This window comes from Anser anser (assembly GCF_964211835.1).
Source record: "Anser anser genome assembly, chromosome: 5".
Lineage (NCBI taxonomy): Eukaryota > Metazoa > Chordata > Aves > Anseriformes > Anatidae > Anser > Anser anser.
Window position 1 is genome coordinate 31885091 of NC_139725.1, and position 19692 is coordinate 31904782.

The 19692-nt window shown below is 43.5% G+C and overlaps 1 protein-coding gene across 3 annotated transcripts in view; it reads left to right on the plus strand.

Annotated features, from left to right (window-relative positions):
* DNAL1 (dynein axonemal light chain 1) overlaps positions 1-19692 on the plus strand; it is a 24160-nt gene continuing 4468 nt past the window's right edge. Inside the window, exons 1-9 of one of the 3 annotated variants that reach the window (XM_083839364.1) lie at positions 1-689; positions 3382-3584; positions 4238-4690; positions 9715-9753; positions 13092-13201; positions 14192-14247; positions 16994-17049; positions 18021-18147; positions 18544-18690. In XM_083839364.1, the coding sequence (XP_083695490.1) occupies positions 137-689; positions 3382-3584; positions 4238-4690; positions 9715-9753; positions 13092-13201; positions 14192-14247; positions 16994-17049; positions 18021-18147; positions 18544-18690 (1744 nt within the window). In that variant the 5' untranslated portion in view covers positions 1-136. Of the gene's footprint in view, positions 690-3381; positions 3585-4237; positions 4691-4810; positions 7548-7927; positions 8125-9714; positions 9754-13091; positions 13202-14191; positions 14248-16993; positions 17050-18020; positions 18148-18543; positions 18691-19692 lie in introns of those variants that run through there. The other 2 variants (XM_083839362.1, XM_083839363.1) reach the window with 2 other exon arrangements.

The following is a 19692-nucleotide window of genomic DNA, read 5'->3' on the forward strand; positions in this document are numbered from 1 at the left end:
GGCCGGCCCGGGGGGAGGCCGGCCCCGGGGGGGGGGAGGCCTCAGCTCTCGATTGAGGCTGCCTGGCGGGGGCGGCGGCCGCCCGGCCGTTATTGCCGTTGGCGCAGCGGCCCTCGGCCCCGCCGCCGCCGCCGTCATGTGGAGAGCGGCGGCCGCCGCCTCGGCCCCGCTGCGGGCCCTGTGCCGCGCCCCGCCGCCGCCCCCCGCGCCCCGCCGCCGGGCCGTGAGCGTGGCCGTGACCCCCGCCGCCGGGCTGGCGGACGAGCGGGTGGACACCCGCGTGGCGGGGCTGGCCCCGGGGCAGCCGGTGACCCTGCGGGCCGTGGTGGCGGACGAGCGCGGCTGCCTCTTCCAGTCGTGCGCGCACTACCGGGCGGACGGCCGCGGGCAGCTGCACCTGGGCACGGACGCCTCGCACGGCGGGGACTACACGGGCGTGGAGCCCATGGGGCTCTTCTGGAGCCTCGCCCCCGCCGGCATGGAGAGGCCGTACCAGCGGCTCGTCCCCCGCAGCACCGGCACGCCGATGAAGGTGGAGATGCTGGTCCACCAGGGCCACAGCCAGCCCGGCGCCATCCACGGGCCGGTGATGGCCAAGGCCGAGGTGGAGCGGTGGTTCACGGCCCCCGGCGTGCGGAGGATCCGGCTGAAGGAGGGAGGCGTGAGGGGCTCCCTCTTCCTGCCGCCGGGTGAGTGCTCCTCGGGACCCCGCGGCTTGCCCGGCCGGGCCCAGGGAAATGCCCGTCCCGGAGCGGGGCCGAACGGGCCTCGTGGCTCTTCCCCGAGATCTCCCGGGGACGCGACGGCGTTTGGGGGCTCTGCGCCGTCCTCCCGACAGGCCAGGCTCGGGCAGGTGGCTGTCATGGGGCAGAAAGCGAAATGGGAACAGTGCTTGTAGGGTTTGGCACGCTGCCGCTCGCAGTCAAGGGTTTGCAGTACGTTCCATGTTTGTTCCGAACTACAGAATGCATAATACTCAGAAAAGCTGATAGGCTTCACCTTGTGAGCCTCTGGTAAATCTCCCACTGCTTTCACCCTGAGTGGCATCTAATTTAAAAGCCCTTTTTCCTCCCTGAGAAACACATACATGCCAATGAGCAGAGCAGCAGGGCAGATTCTGGGAAATAGAAGTATTCCACCTCTGCTACGCCAGAGCCGAAGCCAAGTTAATAGTTTAATTAGTTCATTTGTTCTGTGGTACAAATTCAAAACAGACTTCTGGACGAGTTCTACCTGTTCTGCTTGTGGGATGGCTGTGTTTTATGAGGTGTGATATTCCAATGGCTTGCTACTGTTGCTGGAAAATGAAACCTTACACTGATGACAGCGTTTGAACACTTGAGCCATGATTTAAACTTCCGTATTCTCCTTGGTGTTGTTCTACTACAACTGCAGTCCATATTGTCTCTAACTTATAATACATTAGTTCTCCAAATCCTGCAAGTACCACTACAATTATTAGGGATTTAAATCTTCTCGGTGAATGATTTCCAAACCAATAATCTTTTTTTATCCATTTAGATACAGATCCAAAGTCCACCAAAGAAGAAGAAAACAGCATAGATTGAACTTTGAATTTTGGATCAAATGTTTAGTCAGCATTCTGGAATTTCTAACACTGAGATGTGGTTATTTTGATATGTCCCGTCTTAGAGAGTGAGCTGAATTTCTGCTGAGCTCAGTGGGAATCCAGAAATCTGCAAGCTGGAACTGCATTTATCCCTTTACAAAGTTTGATGTTGTAATGTTATGAAAAAAGTCTGGGATTATTGCTTAAATGATGCTGGCATCCTTCTTGATGGAGGATCCAGTTACAGCATTACCACCATATCTTTCTTTGCTTCAGGGATTGTTAAGACAGGAATCGTAAAGGTCAACTGTCCTCAGTAAAAGTGAGATTGCAGAAGCAGGCTTACACTGTAATTATAATGTGAAAGGGATTTCACATTTCAGGCACAAAAGTTACAGGCTGTAGGGTTTTTTTTTTAAGCATCAGTAAAGTTGTCTAGCATTTCATCCTACTTCTTAGTGAACAATGCAGAATCTATACATGTACATGTGTAGGCACTCAGGAAGGCAGTCGAGGATCCTTCTGTAAGTTGAAGTTGTGTTTCTCTCTCTCAAGAAGACTCTTTCAAGGCTTGACTGTGCTTTATCAAATGTACTTGCTAGAAAGCTTTCCACATAGGTGTGATAGAGTACTTTTTTTTTTTCCTAGCCATCTAGGCTGAGTGTTCTTAACTATAGGTTACTACTGATCGTGGCATTATGAGAAATTTATCTGTACTGGTCTTCTCTCACACAGAATATTGAATTTCAATGAAGAATTTTAGAACTGAAAGAAAAAGAACCCAAAAGCACGTTTCAGTGCCTTTCTGACTTTCTAATGCTTTGTTAGGAGGTTTCCATCTAGCATTTCTTTTCCAAAACTTCCTTTTCTCAAGCACCTTGAAATGTCACAGGTGTTGTCTTTGTTGCATATAGACGAGGACAGAGAGTTAATGCACTTTTGCACAAGCAGGTACCTTTTCTGCCGAGCTATTCTATTTCCATTCTATCTGAATGCATCAGTGGTGACATCTGGTGGCCAGACAAAAAATAATAATAGAATTACTCAGGGTCTTTATGGTTCCCAGAGCCTTTAACCTAAAATCTGCTAGCACAACAGACAGCAATAACACAACACAACCTTGGCTGCAAAGCATGCTTGCTCAAGGTTGTGGTTCTCAATATTTCTGAAGCTTTGCAGGACTGATGGTACACATGTATATGCGCGTTTATCTGTGCATCGGTTGCACACACGTAACCGCACCCTGTCAGTTTTACCCTGTCTTTTCACACATGCAATAGCAGGTCTGCTGCCAGCTCTTACACCGTTGATGCTGAGATAGAGCTAGGAAGTTCAGCTGATTGCATCCAGCAGTGGGTATCTCCACTGTTCTTTTCTTAATGTACCTGATTTCAGAGTTTGCGTAAGTTTTATTGAATTTATTTCTAGGCCTCTGTGCTACTGCCTCATTAGCAATGCGCTTGCACTTGCTAATTACAGTATGACTTCTTGGTTGGAGAATAGCTGATTTAGAGTATGATTGTTCCAAGGGTGGGAGGTTAAGACCATTGAGAAATACATTTAGATTTAAAAAAAAAAAAACACGTTTAGCTGCATACATATTTTAAGAGGAAGCTGAGGATCTGTTCTTAGTTTGAAATAGCTAAAGTGGAATACAGCACTAATTCTGTAATCTCAGCTGTGCAAATGGGGCAGTAGTGAAGTTCTAGGAATAGAACGTGTCTTATGCCTTTTATATTTTGTTTTTCACTCCTAACTAGATACTTTTTAGTGTCTTGTTGATAACTTGTCCTCTGTTCCTCTTAATCCAGGGGATGGCCCCTTCCCAGGAGTGATTGACATGTATGGTGATGAAGGAGGTTTGATTGAATTTAGATCCAGTCTCCTGGCTACCCATGGTTTTGCTGCTCTTTCTCTGCCATATTTTGACTTTGAAGATCTGCCCAAGGTCATGAAAGAGTTTAACCTCGAGTACTTTGAGGAGGCAGCTAGATTTCTACAGCGTCACCCAAAGGTGAGTGTAATGAGAGATCTCTCCAGACAAGGAACTAGGAAAGACTTGGTAGTCGTGCCCAAGGGGTGGCTGTGATTTTCTTGGACTGTCACCTTATGCTTGGCAGGTTTAGGCCAAGTAATGGAAAAAGCGTAGGTCTTGCATAGGCAGCCATGCGTATCTCCACAGAGAGTGAATTTCTTCTGGCACAAACAGGCCATTAATAAGTTCACACTGGAAACTAGATAATTCTTGATCGTTAGGGCAATGAAGTGCTGAAACAGCCTTCAAACAGGAGCAGTGGTGATAAAGATGCTTATATAGCAATAGTCTGTACTTGAATTTCCTGCTACCTGTTTTGGGAAAAAGAAAATACTTGCACCAAAATGTGCAATAGGTGAGGTCCAGCTGATTGTACTTGTGTCTAGCACAAACATGGCACCAGTGTTACTTGATGGGGTTTGACATTTGTTGCTCTTTCTGAAAAAGTAAGACCCTTGAACAGAGGGAGGAGTCTGGATCCAGGCTGTAGCTTTCCAACAGGCCACATCTATAATTATTATTATTTTTTTAATAGCACAAGTCCAAAGGCATTTAATGGCTAATCCTTTTCTAATGCATAATTTCTTTATTCCTTCCTTCCTCTCTTCCCCACCCTACTATCTTATCCGAAGGTGAAGGGGCCAGGAGTTGGAGTGATTGGGACTGGGAAGGGGGCAGAACTAGCGCTCTCCATGATCACCTTCCTGCCAGAGGTAGTGGCTGCAGTCTGTATCTCTGGCTGTAGTTCGAACACAGTTGCTGACCTCCACTATGGTGAGATGACTCTGCCCGGGCTGCGTTTCGATATGAATAAGGTCAGTGTTTCTGACGCTGGTGTGTTTGACACCTTTGAAGCTCTGGATGACCCAACGAATCCTGCTAATTCTCCGTGCGCAATTCCCATTGAAAAAGCAGAAGGTCACTTTCTCCTAGTGGTAGGGGAAGATGATCGTATGTGGAAGAGCTCCTTATATGCTCAGCTGGCAATTGGGCGACTGCGCCAGCATGGGAAAGAAAACTTTGCGCTGCTGAGTTATCCCGGAGCAGGTCACCGAATCGATCCTCCTTCTACTCCCTTTTGTCAGGTGGCTGTGGATCGTGTTCTGGGGGTGCCCGTTCTGGGGGGCGGAGAGAGCAAAGCACACGCCTATGCCCAGGAGCACTCGTGGGGAAAGATTCAGGAGTTTCTGCACTTGCATCTGGGATGAAAGCACTTAAGCACCTGTAAGTTGTTGCTGCTGAGCTTGAGCCACCAAAATGACTGGAGGGACTGGCTGAGAAAAGGTCTGAAATGTGAAATAACCAAATGACAGTTGCATCCAAACACATCCAAACAGGAAGGGATTTATTTGGACTAGCCAAAGTTATTTTAAGTAGGTACACGGAGGAGAAGTGACCCCATCATAACTAGGCTGCATTGTAGTACAGATTTGATGGCCTGAATTGGTCGTGGCACCAAGAAACAAGTGTCTGAAGAGAGGGGTAGGTACTGTCCGGCTTGCAGTAGTTGCGACTCACAGAACTACACCGCAGCCCCGTAGAAGTGCCAGACTGCTTCCACCTGGCGGAACAACGGCAACCTGTGGATGAGAGACCTGGACATCGAAATGATGAATGGTCCTGGCTTGGGGCTGTCAGTTACTTCAGCCCGGGACTGATTTATAGCCCGTACCTTGGAAGTGTCTTCCATTTGCACAAAGCTGGAGATAGGTTTTTGTAGTGAATCTCTTGACCTTAGAGTGTGGTCTTCTGGCAACAGTTGGAAACAGTCTTGGTTTTGTGCAGCAACAGTTGCCTGTTAAAGGGGGAAAACCAAGAATACTTTCCCTGTCATCTAGGGAGAATGGGCAGCACTAGTGCTGTCTTGTATTAGGGACGTCATCATCTGTTCCTATAACGCCTTGGATTGGCAGTGGACAGGGAATGAAAATTCTGTTAGCAGAGTTAAATGCAGTTATGCCATGTGCAAGTCCTACTTCTCTCTTCACCACTTGTTTTGAACTAAGAACAATTGCCATTACGTTAGGGGTTGTGAAACTCCTTGGTAATGATGTCAACATATGGTGACAGCTGTTCCTGGGGAGGAAGCTGAGTTGAGAGAAAAGCTGATGAGTAGAAGACTGGAAGGTAGGCTGTAAAAAAAAGCTGTCATCTTGTGGTGATGATTAATTTACAGCCGTAATATGAAAAAACAACAACTAGGATTTCTGTCCCAGGGATGCCCAGGATTGTTTTTTGCTGTAATTCATTTTTAGCTAGTGCCTTATTTTTCCCTACGACTCAGGTAGAAAGAAACATTTCTTCCCAAAAGACTTGTTCTCTTGCAAGGGTCTTGCCAGTGCCGAAGGCCTGGTTAGCAAGGGTTAAACTGATGCAAATCTCCTTCCAAGGTCACTTTGTGAGACCAGTTTGAGAGCTGCCCAGGAAGACACAAAACCTTCACTTACGGCACTGAATTTTACTTCGCTCTCAGGGATCTTTTCTCTCCAGTTGACTGCCAATTATGCTCAGGTCTCTTTAGCTTTCTGCAGCTCATATTACTCCTTACCATTTGAGTGAAATCACACTTCCTCCATGCACCGTCACTGCCTATTGAATAATTGATCCATCCACTCCTTAGAAGAGATGCTCCAGCCATTTCACTCCACACACAACCTCTTCACACCTCGTCTCACCTCTGCCTGAGGAGACCTTCGCAGAGCCCTGCCTGGTTCTTCAGCCTCCCCTGGTACTGCCCGCCCCAGGAGCCCAGGACCACAGCCTGCTGTGATGCGCACCTTGCTGGTGCTCATCCGTAGCACCCTGCCTTTTTTCCAAGTTGCAGTCATAGAGGAAAGGGTTGTCTGCAGGCGGTTTTTGTTTTGTTGTTGTTCTGTGTGTCCTTGTCATGTGTATCCACAGCAGTTGGACCTCTTGGTATGACTGGCTGGGGTAGAGCAGTGCTGCCCGTAACTCCTGTTACCCTCCTGGTATTGATACCTGTCTCCTTACTGCAGTGCTACCACACCACGTCCACTGCTGTGCAAGATGGCAAGCTGCAGATTCAGGAAGTAAATGCTGACTGGGAAATAACGAAAAGCAGGTAGCTTACAAGTCCCCAAACCTTTAAAAATAATTCACTGTTAGATATTGTCAAATATCTGCAGCTTGAAAGAGAAGTCAACCACTTAGGAGTTATTAAAAAGAAAGCCAGTGTAAGAATGTGACATTGGGTTCTTGTTTCTGTGTAGGTCACTTGTTTGGAAAGCTGAACATTTTTTTTATCACCTTATTTTATTTGTTAACATCTTGTAAACAAGGGAGGGAAAATAAAGCTTTGTGAACAGGTCAGGATATTTCCGGACGGAACAATCCAAAAACTGCCCTATGGAAAACTGACCGGCTCTTGCACTGGTGCTCTGTGTATTCATATTGCTCCTGGCAGGCCGCAGACGGGCGGCAGCCGCTCACGAGGCACACACGCAGCGGCCCTGACCTCCTGCCCTGACGTCCAGCCCCGCTCCTCACGCCCCGTGCCCGCCTCCCGGGGCCGGGTCATGCCGGGGGCCCCTCAGGCTGTGGGCCGGCGGGGCGAAGCTGGTGTGCGGGCGCGGCTGTAAGCGCGGCGTGTGCCACCCCCCCGTTCCCCGAGCGATGAAATAAAGCGTGCGGACCCCCGGCGGCGTGCGGCTCTTCTTTACCGGCACCGCGGGGGGCCGGGGCCGGGGCCGGGGCCCGTACCCGTACTGAGGCAGCCCCGCCGCCGCCTCCCACAATGCCCCGCGGGCCGCCCCCGCGCCACTTCCGGGATGGGACTTTCTCCCCGGCGGCCTCCCCGCTCTCTATGGTCGCCAGGTGTGGTTGCCTCCGTGCTCTCTCCCCTCCCCGCCCCGCCGGCGGTGCGCATGCGCGGGAGGCGGCCGTGCCCTAGCAACCGGAGCGTGCGGGGTAGCAACGGCAATGGTGGGTGCGGGAGCGGCCGGGGGGCGGCGGGCGGCGGGCACGGCCCCGCCAGGAGGGAGCGGCCGGGGCCGGGCTGAGGGGGCCGGGCGGCGCCGCGTGCCCAGCGGAGCCCGTGCCCGGTCTGGAGGCGGCGGGGGCTGCGGGCAGCCCGCCGGTGGTGGGGGGCAGCGCTCTGCTTAGCGGGTGAATAAATGCGTGCTGACCGAGGCGAAGTGTCCCTGGTTCGCTTCTTCTCACGGGGGGATGTGGTAAATAGCCCGGGGCCAACGCTCTGTGCTCAAAGCCATCTCCTGGGGAAGAAAACTATTTCTTCAATTTAGACTTTTATGTGTACGTGCTTGCTTTTTTTTTTTTTTTCCCTGAGGTGTTATTTTTCTTGGTCCGGCAGGGTTAGTGGTGACTCTGCAGGGTGACGATACCAGCCCTTGAGCGCTTGGCATTTTGAATACTTGAAGTAGTACGACTTTTATCTAAATCCCTGCAGGACATTGCTCGATATGCACGTAGAGGACCCCTAAAAATAGCCTTCGCTGAGGGAAATCTCCCCGAAGTAACCTAAAAAACCAAAAAATCCCTGGTATGTGTTCTCATGATAACCCCCATGCTGATTTTCTCATTTCCGTCAAATTGGACGTTATAACGGGAGAGACAAGTCAGCAGAGGTCAGGGAAGAAACCGTTCCTCGTGGATCAAAGTCTGATCTGGTTCTAGGCAGAAATTTGAAACAGAAAGAGTCCCTGTGAGTGACTGAGATCACGCACCCAAATACTGTTACAAAAGACTAGCAGAATTGTGAAAAAATGTGAGGAAGTTCCCATCCAAAAAAAAAAAAAAAGATTAACTGGAAGCCAGTTGTTTTTGCTGGCACCCTGGCAGCTGTGGCACCCTCAGCTTCGTGGGGCTGTCAGAGCGGGGACTAGGGATGCAGCCTTCTGAACAGGAGTCACTGGGGTTTATCCCCGCCAGGCTCTAAGCAGATGCTGTCGTGCCAGAAGTTTGCCAGGTTAACTGCACTGGGCCTGGAGCTAGCTAGCACACAATATGAATGGAATTGAAATGGAGCTCAGAGTCCCCTTACTCTTGTTGGGTCTCAGGCTGTTGCTGGGTATTCAGTGCCTGCAGCCATTCTTCTGTTTGCAGCTGCCACAACCCTTGTCTTTTGCCTTTGGGTCCAAAATTTCCAGGGGTTTAAAGTACCCAGCATTAAAGCTTTGTGACCTGAGGTGACTACCTCTGAGATTTGGAGCTGAAGTTAGTTTGTTTTAACTTTTGTGGTCAGTTTTTTGATATCTGATTACCTGAAAAGCTCTGCATGTGCTAGCGCTACACTGAAGGGCTGCATTGATTTTATAGGGAGGAGGCTGCTGATTTGTGAAAGATCGGTCTCTGGGGCCTTTTTAATTTGAAAACTTCTTGGAATATGTTTAATGTTTAGGATATACGAGTGTCTCTATATACTACTGTTCTGGTTATTGTCATTTAGTGTTGATGGGACTTATGAGATGCAGAAAAGTTAGAGACAACTGAAGGTCGATCAGTGGGTGAATTCTTAAAAAGCCTGGTACAGGAGCTCTCAGATTTTTTTTAACTGAATATTATATGTATTCACATCTCATGATGTGACTGAACATAAAATAATTGGAGAAAAACAAATATAAACATTTTAGATTGCTTTTGATTTTTGGCAAGATGTGCCTTATTTTCTTTGGTGAACTTTAACAGGCTTTATCTTTCTGTCTATTCACTGAGTCATTTTCAGAAAGGAAATTGCTAATGCACATTAATAGCAAGTGAGTTTTTTTCAGAGCATTAAACCACATTTTTCAGTGCAGTAACCTCTGAGCCTTTGAGTTCAATTGAATTAGTCAAAGCTAATAAGCAGTGACCAAACCCATGGTCCAGACTGGGCAAGAAGTAAGGTCAGGAAGATGATGTGCTCTCGTGAGTCCAACCGATTCCTTCTGAAAATGCTTCTGAGTTCCCCAGAAAATAAAATGAAGAGACACCTGGTGGGTTCCAGCTTCTTAGAATCAGCTAGAGGGCAATAAGGCCCTAAAGGGGGAGATAAGCAGGACTGGAAAAGGGAAGGGGGAGGAGGAAGGTTTGCAGTGAACATGCCAGCTAAAAAATTGCAATGAATATTCATTTTAGTTTGTTTTATTTTTAGGCAAAAGCAACGACTATCAAAGAAGCTCTAGCCAAGTGGGTAAGTGCTAGAACAGTACCTAGCTGCTTTGTGGTACTCGGTGGTGTGGATTTTGACTGCATTCAAATAAACTAATTTTTCAAACTTACTGTAACACATATGTTTGCTTGAAACATCTGCCATACAAAGTTTCACAAAGTAAAAATTCTATTCCTGTTATTGAGGAATAATCAGTTGTGTTGGATTTTCTGCATGTTCTTGGTAAACCCACATGGTTGGTAAAGACAAGTCTGTTTTGCTCTCTTGCCTCGTTCTGCTGAATATGCATTGACAGAAGGCCCGAAGCTACAGAGAAGTTTATAGTTGGGGATGTCATGCTTTAATTATGCCTTGTTCGTTTTACCTGAGTACAGTTCTTCCCACAGAGTAAACAGGTATGAAATGCTGACTGTACTGAAGTCAGTGAACCTTCTCCTATTGTCTGGTAACAGACTGTCCCTTATATTGGCCGCTGTGCAAAGCTTGTCTCAGAGTGAGTTTCTTGTTTTTCTTCTTAAAGTACTCTGTTAATACAAACAGTTATTTGGGGCGGTGACTGACCTTGTCATGGAGCCTTCTAGGAAGCTGTTTGTTGGAAAGAAAGTGGATATAATGTCAAATGATGGCACAGGATGCCTCTGGGGTTCAGTTGGCTGAACCCAGTGAGGATCTTTCCCCAGTGTCAGTGAATTTGAGATGAGGGCACACATGAGCCATTGTATATACATGCTTGCACTCTCTAATTCTGGCCAGCAGCTAGAGTGAGAGGGAGAGTTTATAAATGTTTTTGTCTCTAGAAGATCGGGATATGAAGTTCTGTGAACAGGTATAGCTGGAAGCCAGATGATCTTTAGCATGTGCTTAAGGTACCAGTCTGCAATTGAAGATTACCTCCTTTGGGAATTTTGCTGTTATTTAGCACCTTCAGTATTTCACATTTTATTTTCAGCTATGTTGCTATGCCCCACAAACTTCACACTTGCTCCCCTGGTAAGAACTAGAATGCAGCAACTTGCAGACAGTAGTATTACCAGAGATGTGAAATGAATTTAAAAATAATGGTATCTTTCCTTTTTCCTCCTTCACTCTTTCTGCCCTCCAAAACCTCAACTCCATGTTTTCTGTTAAAGATTTATTTTACATTTGCTCCTTTGTCACATGTTTCTTAGAAATAATGGATCCGTGTCAGTGAGTTTCCATTAATGTTAATTACAAAGTGCTGAACGTGCTTTTCTGTTCATGTTGTCTGGGGGGAGTTAAAGCTTCCCTTTACTGCTCCTAATCTGGGTCCATGTGACTTGTAGAATTAGATCTGCTGTTGTGTTGCATTCCAGATGTATTTCTAACCCTTTGGCATAAGGGTTTACCTATGCCCTACAGTCAGGACGAAATTAGTTAAATCAAAGCAACTTTAACTCAGCAAACAGGTAACTTGTTCTTATAAAGTGCCTGTTCTACCTGTGGTTTCTCTGTGGTTTATTGTGGTATTTCATCAGACCTTCCTTCCGCTGGTGGGTGGCAAGCAGGCTGAATTTTCTTTCTGCACGTGCTCACTCATGGCTGTATTCCATGTTAGGAGCTCCCTCTCTGTCAGATTTTAAGAAAAAATGTATTTTTATTTGTTGGTTTAAGCTGGTAGATTAAAAGTTAAGCGTAAATGCAAATAGATACAGCGTTATCCTGATTCTTAAAAAAGAAACTCAAAGTTTCACATTCGCCATATTCTAGCAAAACATCTGACATACTATTTACTAAATTGCTAATCATGAATAGAAATATTATCACACTGGATTTGGACAGAAACTGGAATATAAGTAAATGCATGTAGCAATGTAATAATTTTCTATCAAATTAAGTTGCCGGAAGTATTTTGGGCACATAAGAGAGAAAATAACGTTATCAAAACCTGATCTTGTTCTGTGGTATTCTTAAATGCTTCTGGGAAGCAATTCATTTCGTTCAAAAGTAGAGATATAAAAGAGAGAGAAAACAGGCCGGACATCAGCTCTCTCACTTCTCAACAGCTGCATAAAATGGGGGAGAAAACAAGACTCCTTGTTTTGAAAACTCCAAATAGATTTCTCCTTTGTTAACGGACCTCCAGCCCTCCCACTGAATGCTGAGGGAATCAACAAAATGTTCTCTTTGTGCTGGCAGGGAAGCAGCTGTCAAAACTAGTGTTATTACTGAAAAGGAGTCTTGGCCCAAGTGTTCAGTCAATAATTACCATCACTTCAGAATTTGAAAAGATTTAATAGATTGTATTTTTAAATAAACACACCCAAATGCTGAAATTATGACTATTTTTCTAAATCTCTGGATTTTATAAAGAATATAATCTAGAAAATTATCAGCTTAGGTTGTAAACAGGAAATTTGTCTTTTACTGTACTCTCTGAAGTGTGAAATCTTCTGCTCCTTTTTAATGACTAACTAGAGGTGATTCTTTTTCAATTCGTAATTCTGTGAATGGTAAGGATTTATACTTTTCTTTAAATCACAACTTCTCCATGATTTCTAACTGGCTTTTGATTCAAAGGTAGAATACAGTCAGTCTAGACTCAGGACTCCCTCTTTGTCCTATGGTGTGTTGTTTTTTTTGTTTTTGTTTTTGTTTTTTTTCCATTTTTCTGAAGAGTGTAAGATGTTTCTCTTTTCATGTACATGTCTGTTAGGAGGTATAACTGCATGACGGAGTTACCAATTTGAGGCTGGGTGCAAGCTACCACCTCAGACAGGGGAGCAGGAGTCACAGCTCCAACTTCACAAAGAGGAGTATCTAGGGGCTATTCAAAATGGCTAAAAACATGGAAAGATTTGAGAAAAATGCTGTTGAGACTCTCCCCCAAAATGCACTCCCCCCCATTCTGAGTTTGTGTTGTGAGCTAGGCATGAGTCCTGAGCTTTCTGGGTGAAGTAGAAAGGAGATTTTTGTGAGAGATTTTAAGAATGTGCTTCTGTTTCAGATTGGCTCCAGTTGAGGCTCCTACATGTCAGTCTCTGTGAAAGTGCTTTGATTCAGACTTTCAGATCTCCAGTTATTCTCCATTTCTTTTCAGGAGAGGATGCCTGAATGAAATTGCTCAAGTGTAACGCAACTTCAAAAAAAAAAAAAAGATAAAACCTTATGTAATGTGTACATGCTTTTAGTATCTTACAACAAAGCTACCCTTACCCTCTTCATGCTTCACCAACTGGACTCTTGATAAAGAGTATTCAGAGTGCTCCCTCTTTTCAGTAATTTCTTTTAGTAGTATATTGGAATGATCCCTATAGTAATTACTTTTATAGGAATGTTATAGTAATTCTTAGTAACTGCATGTAGCAGTGTGCACATTCTTCACCTTCTCTTTTCTTTAGGAAGAAAAAAATGGCCAGAAGGCTTCAGAGGCAAAAGAGGTGAAACTGTACGGCCAGATTCCTCCTGTAGAGAGGATGGATGAATCTCTCTCCACCCTTGTTAACTGCGAGTAAGTTCAGCTAAAAACAAATTGGAAACAACCGTTGTCTTCTCTTTGTATTAATTTTCATTTTTCTGCTGTCCACTATGTAAATATGTGTTTGCTATGTTTAAGTGTGACTTTCTAAGCAATGTTTTTTTTTCTTTTTTTTCTCAACTAAGCTTCTCTTTCTACCAGCAGTCCCTGTTTTTAATTCCAAGATCTCTGTCACTTAATCAAGAAGATGTTATGGTAGATTCTGTACTAATATTTGTCCCCAGAAACTTGTCGTATTGTTCACCAGTATATAGCTACAGGTCTATGCTTGGAATCTGTCAGCTAGCTGACACATTTATGATGCATTCTAAAATTTATGCACGCCTGTCGCAGTTTAACATCAAAAGCTATTATTTATATATTATTTCTTTGGTGATATAAGCCAAAGTCTGTAGTATCTCATCCACTTGCTCAGGCTTTTTCTGTGTTGATTGGCAACAAATTAGAGTTTCTTCCTAAAATTCTGTTTGTATTGAGTCCTACAGCATTAATCTCATAACTGTACAACATGTTGCCTTGGTTAATGTGCCCATGTGGCACAGTATAGTGGCACGCAGAGTTGTCTAAGTAGCTCTGGGTACCAAATCAGTAAGGCCGTTGGGTAACTGAGGAAAATGTAGTATTGTCTATCTAGGAGATGGGAGACAGAGAAAAAAGGGGACTTCTGGAAAGGATTTAGAGCCATTTCAGAAATCGATGTCCATGCACTTGTTAAGGCTAGGCGTAAAAAGATAACCCCATATGTGATATTAGTAGCACATGGTACTCTCCTAGAAGCTAAATAAATTTACAGAAATCATGAGGGTTTGCGGATATTTTGACTCTGTTCACACATACAGCTTGTTCACTATCTAATGAGAGAAGAATAGACAGTTATTTCTAATGCAATAGTGTTTGGATGTGGAACTCTCTTGATACAGTGATTCCTTTTATACTCTGAGTTAATTGTTCTTGCTTTTAAAGGAAATTGTCGTTGTCTACAAACTGCATTGAAAGAATCGCCAACTTGAACAGTCTAAGTAAGTGACACACCAGTGACTGGTTGTATTTGTTTTCTAATTGCTTGGATAGGACATATACCACAATTTGTCATATGTGTCCACCTGTATACCTATTCTTATTCTTTTTAACTCCTTCCTCATAGAAAATTACAATTGACTTTAAAATTACCTGTCTTTCTGGAGAATGCATGTTTAGCAGTAATATTGTATTCAAGCATGTACCTCTATACAGTCTTGCCAGTTGTCTTGCTGTGCAAGCTCAACAAAACAAATCCATTCAGAAACACCTTTGTAACCTCCAGTGGCCTGAGTTATGATATCCAACACCTAATTGATTCTAGAATGATTTAACAGCCAGTTTCCACACTCATGATGGGGACAGTCTGCAGTTCAACAGCTTTGTAATTGTGGTATTGTCTGCTGCTGAGGTTGGAGTGATGTAGATCTGGAAGGATAAATGTCATTCCATTTTGTAGAGGGTTTGGATGTATTAATCCTTGGATGTACTTGTTTTGGTTTTGTTCTTGCTTGAAAGGTGTGTGCCAACTGACTAGAAGGTGGAACTGAACACCTCTGGGCAGCTGTCTATGAAACCCTGAAGCTCACTGGGTTTCTCTTCTACTTTTGGACAGAAATCCGAAAGGTCTGTCCTGAAGACTCTGACTCTGTGGCATGAGGCTGGCAAAGAGCTGAAGGTTTTGGGCTAGAAATTCCAGGCTATTCTGTCCCCATCAAACTGCCAGGCAGATAGATAAAGAATCTGGAATACTGTCCTCCACAACTACACACTGACAGGGATGTCAAGGAGCCTGATGAACTTAACTGTCTTCATAATATGCTCAGACTTTCTCAATCAGGGAAAAAAATATTTCAGTAGAGTCTTCCCAAATAACTGTGCTGTAATATTTCAATGTGGATAACTCTGTCACGAGCGAAAAATAAATAGGCAGTTACATAATAAAGGTGAATCCAATCAAGTCTTAAGTGGCATAAAACATAACAAGTCTTTTAAAGCATCTTAAACATTTATATTAATAAAATATAGAATCAAAACAAATGTTCTGTGCCAAATATTTGATCTGGAGGCCAGACAACATAGAACTACGTGGTCTGTCTCTTAAAGGTACGTGAGGACCTCACAATTTCTGTTGGCTTCTGTGAAAGAGAGAGAAATCGGTGTTTATAGCAATGAAAGCAAACACGTTATTATTAGGTATTTGCTTTTATTCATTACAGAGAGGAAGCTGAGAAATTTGTTCAAGCATCCAGCACTCTTTTCAGACAGAAAAGATGAATATTAGTGTATATATCTGATATAGGGATTATGCTGAGTAGATAATTCTGTGTGAAGGACCACACCCCTGTGTCCATACATGTGAGGAAGATGTTTTAGATAGCAACAAGTGCTGGTTTTGTGTTGTAATGTGTGTAAATATTCCATGAGGGAGATCTTCTTCTAAAATATATAATATCTCAGAACAAGAGTACTAAAGAGCAGTAACAGCAATTAGAAACAGTTTTAAGGCATAACTTTTTAAGCAATCTGTCATTTTTGTATTTTTAAGTATCCTCTCATCTCTTAGAAATTTCCAGAGCTAGTGCAAACTCGTAATTTCTAAATGCGAGTTACAAAGAGAGTAAGGATAGCTGGCTAGACCCAAAGGCTCTCCCATGTGGATGGGGATCCTTAGGGATATTCTGGAGAATATCAGCTGTGGTCGACTTTAGACTTACTGATTATGAGTTTCCGTACTTTGAGCCTGGTTGCGTATTAACCTGTTGTGTTTAAAAAAATAAATAAATTCTGATTGTACCTCAAAATTTTAATAACTAGTCTTCCTGTTTTAGAATATTTGCCAGGTGTGGTTTTACCAGGTGTGGTTTCATCCCTGCATTCTTTGAGATAGAACATATAATTACGTCTTCTAGATCAGCCTCGAGTCTTCGTGCATAGCAGTCCCTAGCCACTGCACGTGCTATCAGTGCAGCCTGTTGCTACTAGACTGGAACATTCATTGTTCTTGCCATTAATTATTGCACAGTGTATTTTCAGTCATTATACATAGAAGAAGAAAACAAGATCATTAAGTGTTTCATCCTTCAGCTAATAAGAAGTCTTGAAATATTAGTGAGAAGTATTGATCCACACTTAACCCAGCTATATGCTGCAACTCGGTTTGCCTATTTACACCATCAAGAAAGCTTGCGTGAAAACTGAAAATGAGTTTTACAGAAGGACTGCTCTTTTGTCATGGTTTGAGTTTAAAAATCCAGCAAGAACAGCTCACTTAAAAAGCTGCTTTGTCTGGGTACTAGGCTAAGTTGAGATGTTTCTCACCAGACTTCTGTAAGGAAGCTGTATATGCTGTCTCTATTTTAAAAATCAAATCTGTTGCCTTAAAATGAAAGTGGAACAAAGAAGGCATTTTCACTATGTGAAATCAAACCCAGCAAGTTAGCAGTTAAGAGTTCAGGTGCAAGATGATTATTTTTCCCCAGTATTTTTTTGGACTGCAGTTCAATGAGGTAACCAGCTTTGTATTCATGAGCATGTTTCTGATCTGTCCACTGCATCAATTCCTGTTCATTGTCGGGAGTTTTTCTTTCTGTTATGTCATTCTTTCTTAGGACAGCCTACTCAGAATGTAGAGTTTGTTTGTTTGTTTGTTTTTTAGAAGTAGAGTATGGAGTTTTACTAACTTACAGCACCTTCTTACACACAAAAGTCTCTTACTAACAAGAAACTTTCTTTTATCCATTTCAGAAAATTTGAGGATTCTGTCTTTGGGAAGAAATAACATAAAGAACTTGAATGGATTGGTACGTGCTTCTTAGTATTAAGTCTTTACTAACAAAAGAGAGTGCTGTCTAGGATGTGGATTAATTTCCCTATGTTCATAAAAGTCTGGCTTTACATTAAAATAATTCCTACAGACTTCTGTAAGGGTTTTTCTTCCAGAAAACTCATACTTAAGCTATGGTTCTTTACTAAAAATATTGGCAGGCCTGTGAACACATGCTTCATGAGAGTCTGTCCCATTTATGTTACCTGGCACCCTGAGCAATAGGGCTTTGGGGCAGAAGGTGGAAGAAGGACTGAGTTTACCAGGCAGGGGAGGAATTGGGGAAAAAAAATGGGATCAGTCTTGTTACATTTGCATTAAGGCAGAACTTTTCTTCGATCAACTTATTTTTTTTTAATAAATGTAGAAACTCTTTTCTTCCTTGAGAGATACTGTATGTTTCCCCCACAGAATATTCCTCTTCGAAGCTATTGCTGCCCTCAGAGATGCCTTATCTCTTAATTGTAAACTGCAGACTCAATGTATAGTGGTTGGTTTACAAAAACTCTCTTTTTTTTGAGGGAGTTATGAAAGCAACTTCTGTTCTTCAGGTACAAATGTATATGCAGTTGAAATGAATCATTCTCTCATACTGCATAAAAACCCCTGAGTTGTTGAATTGTAGTTACTTTATTGATATTTGCAGTGCACAAACAGCCAAATTTGTCTCCTCTGTCCCTATGCCTTAAGAACAACTGCTTCTGCCAACTATTCCTTGTCTTATTTTAATATTGTGATTTCAGTCCTCCAAAATATATTTCATATCCTTTGCTCTTAATTGCCACTGATATTTGTAATGCTTAATTAGAGACCTGCTTAAAAGGAAATGAGGACCGCTATACTTTAGTATTTTCTTACATGAGGTGGCCTGTAGGGGTGAAGAAGAGTAAATCTGAAGAATAAGCAAGACTTAATTTCAGTTACCTGAGTCGTCCTGTCATTTTCCAGGAGGCAGTTGGAGACACGTTAGAGGAGTTGTGGATCTCGTACAACTTCATTGAGAAACTGAGGGGTATCCGTGTAATGAAGAAGCTGAAGGTTCTTTATATGTCAAATAATTTGGTGAAAGACTGGGGTAAGCCGTTCCTGTCTATTTAGCTTCCTAAGTAGTATAGTGAATGCATGAGCAAGTGAAAAATAGTTCTGTTTGTTCTCGGGCTTAAGATTTACTGATAAGCCTGCAGAGGTGCACTGAATCCCTAAACAGCCACTCATGCAAAAGATTAAAAGTAGTTAGAAAGTTGAATTTAACTTCTAAGCCCAATGGAGTTTGTTCTTTCAATCATTTTGCTTGGACTTATTTGAAACGTGTACCTGTTCTTTAACCTGCTACCAGTTCAAGCCCCAACAATCCCTATCCTCTTGTATCTCATGCTATTTATGTTTGCATGGAGTTTGAAAAGAAGGTTTGGTGCAGTTGTACTTTCCACGTTCCACAATCTGGTTGGTGTTTTCACATTTGTGGTTGCAGCAGAGTTTGCGAGACTGGCAGAGCTGCCATTACTAGAGGATCTGGTGTTTGTAGGCAACCCACTACAAGAGAAATACGCCTCTGACCAGAAGAACAATTGGATTGAAGAAGCAACCAAACGGGTGCCCAAGCTGAAAAAGCTGGATGGTGAGTTTGGGGCATGAGGCAATTGATCTAAGTGAAGAGATTAATACAAAGAAGTCCACAAGCAAATGAATCACAACCTCAGAAACTCATCTGTATGACCATGTAATATTCCTCCCTTCTCTTTTTGGGGTTATTCAGAAGTAGGCTAAACCTGTGGCAGCCGAGTTTTGCAGTGCCAGCTGCAGGATCTTCTGAAAATGTCTGATGTGTTTTAGACTGTTAAATCCAAGAAGCCTTGCAGTCAGCCCACAGTTGGGCTTTACTCTTAAAGTTATCCAGTGAAATAGTTTTAGCACATAACTAGTAGGAAACTGAAATATATATACACATTTAATAGTGGCTTGAAGTTCTCTTGGGGAATTCACATGTTGACTTGTGAAATTATATACTTAAGTATTTGTCATTAAGTAAGTTAAGCTTTCAGTCAGGCAAGATGAATTACAGTTTTCCCAGCAAATTTGTTTTTTTCCAACAAAAGATGGTGATTTGGGGGAATGAGGGTGGACAGGGATATATTCTTTCTTTATTTCTGGTACAAAGGCAGCTTTTCAAAGCTTCATGCAAGTTTCCCAAATGCCGGAGTATTGCCCTCTCTTCATTTCAGTAAGCCTGAATTTATGACCTCTTCTCTGCTGCTCTCCTTTGTAAGTCACTGATATGAAAATACATTAAAGAATGTCCTGAATTGTGAGTGGAAGTGAGATAGTTTTAAAATCTGTTTTACATATCCTAATTTCTGCTAATGGAGATGTTAACTGTTCTCTGTTATCCCATTTGCTAAAGCAGTGAAGAGGAGAGCAGGACCGGTAACACTAATAACAGGTCAGAGTAGCAGCAGGAAAGGTACAAGCGGACAGCATCAGTTTAGGGAGCAGCAGATGGGCCATTGAAACCAGATCCACTGAAGTAATATGAATTTTTTAGGAAGTGGAAGCCCGGTGAGAGAAATGTGCTGCTATGGAGGATGGCCTGCAATAGTCCATTTACTGCTGTAGTAAAAAA